The sequence below is a fragment of the Prionailurus bengalensis genome, chromosome E4 (genome assembly GCF_016509475.1).
Source record: "Prionailurus bengalensis isolate Pbe53 chromosome E4, Fcat_Pben_1.1_paternal_pri, whole genome shotgun sequence".
NCBI classification, from domain to species: domain Eukaryota; kingdom Metazoa; phylum Chordata; class Mammalia; order Carnivora; family Felidae; genus Prionailurus; species Prionailurus bengalensis.
Window position 1 is genome coordinate 24,621,191 of NC_057360.1, and position 12,463 is coordinate 24,633,653.

Below are 12,463 nucleotides of genomic sequence, written 5' to 3' on the forward strand. Positions count from 1 at the left end.
TCACAATCAGAGTTACTTTGAGTGTCAAATGAATTAACATCTGTAACCAGCTTATGGTGCCTGGGCTTCTTAGCAATACTCAAGGGATGTTAGCTACTATTAATTTGGTGTGCCCCAGGGCTGAAGCTGATGGACTCTTTTTTCATTTAGATATCTGTTACTCCCTAGATGACCTCATTTAATCCTATGGTTTTAAATATTAAGCTATACCGATGACTCCAGAATTTGTATCTCCTGCCAAGCTGATACTTTTCCAGTGTAAGTTAGCTCATGTCACTTCTCCACTCAAAACCCTCCAGTGACTTCCTATCTCTGAAAAAATCAAAGCCCTAACCATAGCTATGAGGCCCTATCTATATGTCTGTTCTATTTTTCTGATGTGTCTCCTACCACTTTTCACTTTCTTTCTTTTCTTAAGCAATACAGGCATGCTTGCTGAACAATCCCAACTATTCCTGCTCCTTCAGGGTCTTTGTATTTGCTATTCTGCCGGGTATATTCTTCTCCAAATGACATATTCCTTCACTTGCTTCACATCCCTGCTCAAATACCATCTTAACAGAGATGCCGTCCCTGACCACCTCATAGAAAGGAGGATTTTCCTTTCCTTTTCTTCTTACCCTGCTTTATTCTTCATTGTATCTATTGCCATTATATTTATTCTTTTTTTTTTTTTTATGGTGTGTTTTCCCCTCTAGAATGTGAGCTCTATTAAAGTAGGGACTTTGTTTTGTTCACAGTCCCTAAAACAAGTGCCTGGCACAGGGCAGACACTCCATAAATATTTATAGCTTAACTATAATTATGCTAATTGCCCAGCTAGTGTCAGAGTTTCATACCCAAGTCAGCTTCCCTTCAATATCTCTTGTTCTTTCTACTCCACTAATCTGCATCCCATGCCAGGAAAGATACTAACCCCATTATAAATGTACATCAACTTGTAGGACTTTTGTATCTGAACTAGAAATTTTGTGCACATTAGGGTTGATTTGCAATTCAGCATAATTTAGCAAATATTTACTGCACAAATATTTATGCGATCTTGGATAAGAAACAACGATCAACCAGTAATATAGGGTAGCAATTTATTCAAGAAATCTAGAAGCCTAGGAAAGGTAAATATTTGTACTTGTGGAACTCTAAATTCAGAATTATTATGGACATCTAAAATTAATACAATGTAGTATGTCAATTATACCTCAACTTTTTAAAAGGCCATTAAAAAATGAGAATTATTAGGTCTATCTATTGTATCACAATGGAACACTTAGTTATCCCCCAGTTTCTTTCCCCACTTTCTCAATCTCAGCCCACTCCTTTGCTTACCCCAAATTTCTAGACATTTTCTTAGATTTCTCTTTTCCTCATCCCACACATCCAATCCATATGCAAAGACCATGAACTATCAACAAAACTTGTTGTTGTGAGACCATCTGCTTCTCACCAACTTCACCTTTATAAATCCTAGTCCAAGGACAACTCTACTTAGCCGAGGCCACCAGCAGAATTTCCTAAATGCTGGCCTTGCCCTCCTACTTTTCAACTGCCAGCCAGAGTGATCTTATAAAAATGTAAATTACTCATCACTCCTCTGCTTAAAGTTTCAGTGGTTTCCTTTTCTCATTCCTAAGTTATTCCACTTAGAAAAGCATCCCAACCCTATCCTAGCCCTGAAGTCCCATTCGATTCTGTCCTGATCAACAGTCCAATCTTGTCTCCTAGCATTTTCCCTTTATTCATGGACTCTAGTCACACTGGCCTTCTTTCACATCTATGAGCACAAAAAGACCTTTCTTTGTCCCAAAATATATGTACTAACAGGTACTTGTCCTTTAGGCTGCAGTTTAAATTTCACCTGCCCAGGGAGGCCTTTCCTGACTCCTGGATTTGAAGTGGTCCCCACTCTTCCATTCACCTTTTGTTTTGTCAGAGTGAATGGCATTCACTTATTGTGCATTGCACAATTGGCATTTAATATTTTCCTCCTGGGGTGCCTGGGTGGCTCAGGCAGTTAAGCACATGACTTCGGTTCAGGTCATGATGTTGTTGTTCAGAGTTCGAGCCCTGTGTCAGGCTCTGTGCTGACAGCTCAGAACCTGGAGCCTGTTTCAGATTCCCTCTCTCTCTCTCTCTCTCTCTCTCTCTCTCTCTCTCTCTGCCCCTCCCCCACTCATGCTGTCTGTCTGTCTCTCAAAAACAAATAAACATGAAAAAAAATTTTCCTCTTCTGTGTATTGTCTATCTCCCTCCAGTAGGGTTTATAACAGCGCCGCAAACATAGTGAGCACTCAAGAAACACTTGTTGGATGGGTAAATCTTTGTTTCAACTTTGGTGACTTATGTAAGATCACAGTAGTTTTCTAATACAACTTTAGTCACTCTGCCCCATCCATGTTTTCAGCATTGCTTCAACCCCCCCCCCCCAAAGTCCATCATTCTAGGGGAAGGATTCAGGATTTCAGATTCAGTTCAACAGTTCAAAATCATCAGATAAGGGGAAAAAGAAAGACAGAAATCAGTATTCCTGACATGAACAATTGTCATTTCTCACTTAAAAAATTGAGGAAGAAAAAAAAATCCCAATTCTTAAGATCAAACACTTTTGGAGTTGGAAATGTTAGAGAAAGTAGATGTGGACAGAAAAATGTTAGCGTGTGGGAGGAAAAGTCAGAAGGAGGTAAGAGAAAGAATACTCACCATGCTGTGAGTATTCATGGTTCTGGGCGTGGGTACCACGTCTTACCTGCAGAAACACTAGGGAAGAGCGTGATGGAGTGAGGTGGGTGGGGGCGAGGAAAGGGAGGGGCGGGAGACCAGGACCAGAGACCTGGAAAAGGACAACACAAAAAGAAAAGAGAAGGACGGAGCAGAGCACTACAAAAGCAGCTTTGGATCTGGCCGGAGCTGCAAGCGTTAAGGGGAGGCGGGGAGTGACGCGGTTTGCGTCTGGAGCGGCTCCTTGGAGTCCACAGCATCCACCGCCGGAGCCTCGCCTTCCTTTCTCCCTCTGCAGACATATCGAGACACAAAAAAAGAGGCGACCCCTGGACCAGCGCGAGGGACCCACCCGCAAGATGACGGAGACCACCAAGACCCACGTTATCTTGCTTGCCTGCGGCAGCTTCAATCCCATCACCAAAGGGCACATTCAGATGTTCGGTGAGTCCTCCCGCCCACCCCCGGAGGCTGCTTCCGCCTCTCTCCTTCCCCGGCACCTGTATTTTCCAGGGCGACCCAACAGTAAGGCGTGTGCCCCTCGGCGGGATGCGCCGGCTGATCCCTCTGGTGGGAGGTCAGCCCCTCTATTTCGGGCTCCTGGGAAGGGACGTAGACTGCGCTTCCCAGGCGTCACTTGCTCGGGCCGGACCCGGCACGCTGGGGGCCAAAGGGGTGGGGGAGGGGAGGGGCCGGAGGTGACTGGGTTTAGACCCGGTGGGAGGTCGAGGTTCTAGAACTGGGGTGCGGTGGTGTGGTAGTTTGGTCACTTGGCGGGTGAGGATCGGGGTGGGGGCAGAGATTGGGACGCGGAGAAGGAAGGAGGGGGTTGGAGATAACGTGCTGTTTGTTTAGGATGGATGGAAAGCTCGCAGGAGTTAAATGATGTACATGCCTTGGAGACACAAACACACTGACACACAACACACCATTAGCAGGTCTGGGGCTTCAGGGAGATTAATTTAGGGTTTGGCTAATGGTTCAGGGCGGCCCAGGGGCGAATGTTTGAGGGTTGTGGACCGTATATTGCCCGCGCGAGGTGGATGGCTGAGTGAAAGGGGTGGGGGCTCGCCAGCCAGGGCTTGGCTGCCGGGACCCACTGCCTAGGAAGGGGAGGGGGCGGGGCGGCCGCTGCGGGCAGCCCTTTTCGAGGCAGCGGGTGTTGATGGATCCGGGCCCAAGTTGGCTGAGGCTCTGCCCAGGGCGGCGATGGCACCCGGAAGGCTTGCGGCGTGCGAGTGTGTGTATGAGTGTGAGTGTGTGTGCGCGCGCGAGTTGGGGCGGGGGGAGCGCGCATCGTTGCGCGTTTGTTTCTTGGAGGTTTTGGGGCGTGGAGGGAAAGGGAGCGAGCAGGGGCTCCTGGCTGCTGCTTTGGGATTCAGCAGGGGCAAGGGAAATGTGGTCAGTGCCTGTTGGAGATCTCGGGCCACTGGTGGACGCGGCTTCGCTGCTGCTCCGGTAGGACCCAACGGCGCGGGGGCGTGCGCATTTAGACCGTGAGGGAGGGACGCGGAGGTCACTTTAAAAGCAGGCATAGACTAGAGGTTAGAAGTTGGAGGTGCTTTTTCTCTGGCACTGAAGTAAACGAGAAGAGGAGAGAGAGTGGGCTGGAGATGGATGAGAGACGGGTGGGAGGCCCGAGCCAGCCTGCCAGCAAGGCGCTATCCAGAGGCGGCAGTGCTGAAGCGCAGGGCGAGCGGGAGCTGGCTTCGGGCACACGTGTTTACGCGAGTCGGAGGATTGCGCGAGCCCTCGTCGGGCTGTTTAATGAAAGTCACATCATATTGGTAAAGAATGGGCGAGGTGGCTTTGGTTAAAAATACTCTGCTCTTAAACCTAAAAGGTGCGTTGAACTGGGCCCAATTATTTAAAACCTCATGAAAAGAATATAGAAAGACTATGAGCTGAGGGGAGACCAGGTATGCACATTGATGGGATCCAAGGAGGGAGACTGGGAGATAGCCATCCCTTCCTCACCATCCCTTCAGCTTTTAAAAGTGTTTTATTAGGAGCTAATGCTAACTTACTTGTTAAGTAAAGACTTTTGTTTAAGCATCAGAATAGACCAGAGCATCTCCTCATTCTTCTAAGGGAATATCGGCGCCCTGGGAACACTGTAGTTTCGCTGGTGCTTTTATCCCTGTCCTGCCTTTCTTCTCTGTCCATATTTCCTCTAGCCATTTTATGCCACTGTACTTTGTTCCTCTCAGTTGCCCAGGCGGGCTTGGTTGTGCTTTCCTCTAGAATTCCTTGGCTCTAGAAATCTTTAGTGAGCCAGCCAGTACTCTGCCTTTTTTCCTGGGGTTAAAGTAGTTAATTCCACTTGTTTTGGGTTTTAGGATGAGTCGATTTAACTTGAGAACCTAGTATTCCGTCTTGCAGCTGAAAAGAGTTTGGTAACAGTGATAAAGGCTTTTGTTAAGTCCATGCTGACCTGCCAATTCTCCATGAGTTTAGAGGATAGAATATGTGGAAATAGGCATGGATTACAGCAAAGAGGTTTAGACATAGAATAGGTGAAAGGAGACTTTCTGACAGGGGTAACTATTTGCTTAATATTGGAACTGAGGGATAAGAGAGAGAATATCTATCAACAAAGCCTTATGAGTGTCCATTAGTTATGCATAATCTGAAGAGCAACATGGAAAGCGGATATGGTATGCTCACTGTGGCTATAAGGAGCTTATAACCTAATGGAGGATTTAGCACATATACATATGAAAGGAAACAAGAACAAGAACACAAAATACATGTTAAACTATTCTTTGTGGACTCTCTCATGGGAATCTTTGAGCTCATGAAAAATGTTGTGATTTCTTTCTGTATATATGTGATATCACTTATTCCTAATAACAAAGTTACCAGAAAGGCATCATGATCTCCATTTTATGAATAAGAAACTGATGTTCAGAGGGGAAGTGACTTTCTTAAGTGGCTTAAGTGATATGGAGAGCGGGTGGCAGAGTTGAGACTTGAACCCCACATTCTTAATTCCTCTTGCAGAGACCTTTGCACTGTACCAAATGCAGGAACAAGTGCTCACTGATCTGACTGCATAATTCCATGAAGTCTATTTCCTTCAAACATATACTAACAGAGATTAGAATTAAGTTGGACATCAACTAAATGGGATTCCTAAATATGCATTTTGAGAGCTTCCCACCATCTCTAAAGAAACCAGTTATCCATGAACTATTTTCTTCTTTCAAATAGCTTTTAAAATCTTCTCCACACATTACAGAAATAATTAATGCAATAAAATTGTCAAACTTTAAGGTGTCTGAAATCTGTAATAGAATTTTTTTTTAAGATTTGAACAGGACTTTACAATTAGACATCTTTATTAGAGCTCCCATGTTTTGAAATCTAATTGTTTACCAAAGAAAAAAGAGAAAGATTATAAACAAAAAGAGATGTGATGTTCAGAACTGAAAGCTCACTCTTAATCTCTGTAAAGTAGTACTTTTACAGTTCTCAGTATTTGTAAAATATTTTAGAATGAGCTTTTCCTTTTATTTTGATGAATGGGAAGTTGTATTCCTAATTGTGGCTATAGAAACATGTAGAAAAATTTAATATTTGTGATAGAAATAGTTGACACCTATATACTTGATTATAAGTAAAATGTTTTCAGGGATAAGTAAATTTTTGGAAAAATCAATTCATAAACTAACAACGTTTTACTTCATGAGTCTGCCTTATTACATAAGAAACTAACATGACACTGGAAGGTTTTTTGTGTTTTCTAACTTTTAAAAAATGTTTATTTATTTATTTTGAGAGAGAGAGAGAGAGAGAGAGCATGAGACAGGGAATGGCGGAGAGACAGAGGGAGAGAGAGAATCCCAATTAGAATCCATGCTGTCAAGCACAGAGCCTGATGTGTGGTTTGAACTCAGGAATCATGAGATCATGACCTGAGCCAAAAATCAAGAGTCAGATGCTTAACCGACTGAGCCACCCAGATGCCTCTTAACTTTTTTTTTTTTTAATGTCGATTTATTTATTTTGAGAGAGAGGGAGCTCAAACAGGGGAGGGACAGAGAAACAGAAGTGGAGAGAGAGAATCCCAAGCAGGCTCCATGCTCTCAGTGCAGAGCCTAATGTGGGGCTTGATCTCACAAAGCATGAGATCATGACCTGAGCTGAAATCAAGTCAGACATTCAACGTGGAACCCCTAGAAGGTGTTTTTTTTTTTTTAAACACCTAAGATCTTAATTATTAATTATGTAGTGATTATATTTCAGTATAATTTCTTTGCATTTATATTGCTGTGTTTGTTGATATATTCATGCCTGGGAAATCAGATAATAAGTTTAAGTAGAAAAATAAGAAAGGACTGATCAGAAAAGTTTTGCCATAAAAAATAAAGGAACTGAAACAATTAGAGCAGAGGTGAATTCTGGTTTTTGATGATTGAAAAATAACTAGATTTTCCAGTTTTTCTACTGGAATAGAAAATAGTAATATTTTTACTTTGAACAAGTGGGTCTTTTGAAAAGAGACATGATCCAATTCTGTTCCTCTTCAAAGGTAGTGAAGAGGGCTTTTTAATTATTGTAGAATTGGAAAAGCAGCCCCTATTGCTATAACTAGAAATCATAAGAAAAATGAATTTGAGTTGCTACTGATATAGATAACTGTCAGAAATCAAGAAACTGTTTAATATGCTCAAAATGGCTATAAAAAAAAAGACCATTAAGCACAAAGTGGTGCTTTTTACTTTTGGCACCATTATCTTATTTGATTCTACTCTGCAAGTTAAACTGGATAATATTATCATCTCCCTTTTACAAATGAAAAAGCAGAGGTACAGGTGTAAGTCATTTGGTCGAGATTATAAGCAAAAGTCAAGATAAAACTAGTTTTCTGATATCTAGATTCTCTCTCTCATTCAAGATGCCTCTTTATTCCTTTAGTTGCAACAGCACCTATGAAAAGAAAGTCACCTAAATTTAGTTATTAACAAAGGGTTATGGGAACTTTGTGAATATTTTCCTTGGTAGTACAGGCAGCCAACAGAATATATTCAACAAAGATATCTGTTCCCAATATCTTATACTATAACAAGGAAAGGCTATTTCTTTTCTTAGTACCCTGTATTTTCCATGTAACTCTATCACTGGAACATTTTTTCCACCACTCTCTTACCTCCTCCTTCCTCCCCACTCTCCTGTTACCACAACTAACACCTACTTATTCTTCAGATTTTACCTTCAGTGGTACCTCCTCAGGGAACCTCCACTGACTTCTAAATTAAGTATGGTTACCCTGACATTTGATCCCACATCACTTTATACTTTCCATGACATAACTCTCATCTCATTATGTTTAATGACTATTTTCCATGTGAGACTTTAAGCAATATTAGAACACAAACCATGCATGGTTTCATTATGGATTGATTTCCTTGTGCCTAGCATGGAGTAGGCTCTCCATAATAGTATAATTAATAAAAGTTACAAATAGCAAGTCTTTGCTCCATCATAGTTGTTGAGTAAATACAAAATAAATGAGTGTATAAAATCTTGTTCAGATAGAGGAATCAACCATGCACAAAGGCTGGGGTGGTAAGACAGAAAGCCATGACGTATTAGAACAAAGGAAAGTTTAGGATGGCTCAAGGAGAAGGGGAGTAAGAGGTAATACTGGAAAGACAGATGGAAGTCTAATCGATTATGAAAGCTTATTAAGTCATGTTAAGGAATTACAATTTTATCCCAGGGAATGAAAGAATATCACATGGTTTTTAAAGTAAAGGAATGTCATAATTGTATCTTTGAGGTTATGATTTAATTGAATTTTGAATAGATTAGTGTAAGGGTAAGAATGGAAATGTAGTGACCAGCTAGGCCCCTATTTCAACAATACAGAGTTCAAGTAAAGATGGTCACCTCACTCTGGTTAGTGGTACCTGGGATGGAAAGTAAGTGTATTTGAAAACATTTAATGGGTAAAAGGGATACTTATTTGGTGACATGATGGGTGGTGGTGGCAAAGTAGACCAGGGTAACTCTCAGGTTTCTGTCCAAAGTACATGAATAAAGAACACTGGAAGAGGAGTTCATTTAGGGTTTATGGGGAAAGCGAAGATTCATACTGACTCTAAAATTTTGGAAATGTGCATTCTAATCCAGCACTGATGCAAAAGAAGGAAATACTGAAATTCAAAATGTGTTTTAGCTGGGACATCTGAATCTTCAAATAAAAGCTCCCAGTGGGTTCTAGTTGGGTTATTCAAAATTCCTCATGTGAGAAAGATATTGAAATTCATTAACATTATGGAAATAAAAAGATAAAAAAGGGTGTGTTGACTTTTTTAAAAGTATGAAATTGGAGAAAATCAAGGTCCTAAAGTTGATTTTTTTTTAATTTTGAGGTTGTAAAATTGGGAATAGTCGATGCAGTTCAAAAGACCATTCTAGAACTTGCCCACCACTGTGATGAAGGCTGTGATAGTATATTCAAGTAGATTTGGGCATTCTAACTCATTGATGAGATAAAAGTCCACAATGGAAACTCATGGATCAATCATGGTTGTTTCACTGGCAGGAGCTGTGTCTGTTCATGACATGAGAATAAGGACTGAAAAAGAAAATTTAGACATTTTTGTTCACAAGAAGAGGTGGTTTGATTTACTTTATCCAGCTGAATTCATTAACTGAGCCTCATGTGGACACAAGCTAACTATGAAAGGCAAATATCCCATCTAGAATTCACCCCAAACCAAGGAATAAGATAAAACCAAGATGGGTGATGTTCTAACAATTTTGAAATGAAGTAATATTCATTTTCAGCTTTTCTTCCCTTTTTGTTTTACTTAATTTTATTCTATATGTCTAAGCCTTTTATTCTAAGATATGCTTAGAACTATGAGAATTGGAGGTTCTATGCCTTTTAGGAAAAAGTACGAATTATTACTTGATACGAACATCCTTTAAAATGTTACGAATGTCAAGAGAAACATTTCTATACACATTTCTAATGTTAGACCAAGCCAAATGAACAACCTAGAAATGTGGAGGCAAACTAAGAAACATACCTGCTAAGCTTCAAGTTTGGACTCCTCTGTTTCAGAGATATCCTCAGACATGAGAGGAAAATGCAAAACTAGATGGGTTATCTGCATTTCTGTTATTTTTCTACTGATAGGCAATAGTTGTGAGAGTAGTATATGGATGACTGGGAAAGATAATGAAAACCCAGTTTTAAAAGTGTTTCCTTAAGGAGTACCTGGCTGACTCAATCAGTGGAGCATGCAGATCTTGATCTCAGGGTTGTAAATTTGAGCTCCACATTGGGTGTAGAGATTACTCAAAAATAAAATCAGTCTGTTAAGTGTCCGACTTCAGCTCAGGTCATGATCTTGCAGTCTGTGGGTTTGAGCCCCCCATAGGGTTCTGTGCTGACAGCTCAGAGCCTAGAGCCTGCTTCAGATTCTGTGTCTTCCTCTCTCTCTGCCCCTCCCCTGCTCGTGCTCTGTCTCTATCTCTCAAGAATAAATAAACATTAAAAATTAAAAAAAAACTTTTTAAAAAGAGTTTCTTTAAAAAAGATTCAAGTGCAAATTTTATAATATCATTGTCCTTTCAGCCACAGATACAGTGTTCTGAATACAGTGATTGTTTAATCAATATTTAATGATACTATAAAATATACACTTTCTGGTAGAGTTCTTGTTCATTTTCTACAAGTTTTCAAATCATCTTGAATTGCTCAAAAAGATCCTAAGGAGGGGGTGCCTGGGTGGCTCACTTCAGCTCAGGTCATGATCTCACAGTTCTTAAGTTCGAGCCCCGTGTTGCTGATAGCTCGGAGCCTAGAGCCTGCTTCAGATTTTGTGTCTCCCTCTCTCTCTCTGCCCCTCCCCAGCTCATACTCTGTCTCTGTCTCTCTCTCAAAAATAAATAAACATTAAAAAAAAAAAAAAGATCCTAAGGACCCAAAGGAATACATTAAATAATTTTTCAACACCACCTTTTTAAAACAATATTCAACTCACAAAATTTTGGTTAAGCAAGGCATTTAAAATAATCCTAACAACTTGATATAATAGCCTAAGAATTGGGATATAGGAATTTATTTTATAGAGAATTACATAACTTTATTTATGAATATGTTCCATATAAATGCAGCATTAGTTTACAAGGGAGAAAGTTTTCCATTGCCAGAGGTTTTCAAATCATAAGCATTCAATTGCATGAAACAAATTTACTTTTTTTGGATACAGTTTGGCAGATAGCCTCAGAATTATCTTAGCCCAAAAAGATGTTATATGGTATGACCAAGGCCATCCTCCTAACATTGGCATCCTCTCTCCATCTCTTGTACTGTACAATATATATGACTATGAACTTTGCAACAAAGTCAAGTGTTTTAACCACTACTAGCATCATCATCTTCCACATTATCATTTTAATAATGGAGCTACCTTCTTTGAGCTTCTTTAAATTCTACTACCATTAAACTGTTTTCCATTAAAGTTATCATACAATTCTCTTTAGTTCAAAACAAATGAGACATTCATGAACATTCTTGTAATTCTGGAGATAAAGGGGTAAGAGGAAGAAATAGAAAAGAGCAAGACAAAGAGGCTAACCCATGGAAGTGGTGGCAGCTTAAATAGCACTCTTTTTTTCTACTTTCTTCTGCATCAGGTTACCTCTACAGCAGTAGCCATGCTGCTACATGTTGACCTCATTTCATATTTACCAAACAGTAGGAGGGTGAGTGAAGCATAACCCCCAGATACGACTGACTGCATATGGTTTTGCTCTTGTTCCAGTTGCTTAGGTCAAAAACCTTGGACTTTCTAGATCTATCTCTCTGCACACCACATCCATGTCTGCAAATGATTTTGGATCTCTCTGTCTTCAAAATACAAGTAGGGCCAACCACTTTTCCACATCTACAACCCTGGTATAAGCCACTGGTCTCCTTCACCTGCATTATTTCAATAGCTTTTTAACTGATCTCCCTGCTTTCACCCTTGGCCCCAATACTCAATCCTCAACAAAAATAGCCAAAGCAATCCTTTCAAAATGTAAACCAGATCTAAGTCAGATCATGTTGCTCCTTTGCTCAAAATTCTCCCATGGCTCTCTTTCTCATTCAAGGTCAATGTCATTAAAATGACCTACAAGGTCTCCACAATTTGCCACATTTCTCCTCACCGCCCCCCCCCCCCCGCCATAACACAGCTCTTTCCACCTAGTTCTTATCCAACCATAATGACTTCCTTGCTTCGACCTTACAGTCTTTGTACTGAATGTACTCTCTGCCTGTAATATGCTCCTCCCACATATCCCTATGTCTAATTCACTCTCCTTCTCAAAGTTTTTTTTTTAATTTTTTTTTAATGTTTATTTATTTTTGAGAGAGATAGAGACAGAATGCAAGTCGGTTAGGGGCAGAGAGAGAGGGAGACACAGAATCCGAAGCAGGCTCCAGGCTCTGAGCCGTCAGCACAGAGCCCGATGTGGGGCTCGAACCCACAGAGCTGCGAGATCATGACCTGAGCCGAAGTCAGGCGCTCAACCAACTGAGCCACCCAGGTGCCCCTCAAAGTTTTTGCTCAAATGTAACTTTCTCATTATCTACTTGGCAGATCCTATTCCTCTGATCATATAATTTAAAATTATATTTAAAATTATAAAAATTATAAATTATAAAAATTTAAATTATAAGTTTAGTAATATTTACATTTAAATTATAAAAATTTAAATTATAATTTAAAATAATTGCAGC

The 12,463-nt window shown here is 40.5% G+C and overlaps 1 protein-coding gene across 1 annotated transcript in view; it reads left to right on the forward strand.

Annotated features, from left to right (window-relative positions):
• The first annotated feature begins 2,933 nt into the window (after positions 1-2,933).
• The window catches only part of NMNAT2 (nicotinamide nucleotide adenylyltransferase 2), a 146,767-nt gene continuing 137,237 nt past the window's right edge, over positions 2,934-12,463 (forward strand). The window contains exon 1 of the mRNA XM_043568014.1: positions 2,934-3,159. Coding sequence (XP_043423949.1) covers positions 3,075-3,159 — 85 coding nt within the window. The 5' untranslated portion in view covers positions 2,934-3,074. The remainder of the gene's footprint in view (positions 3,160-12,463) is intronic.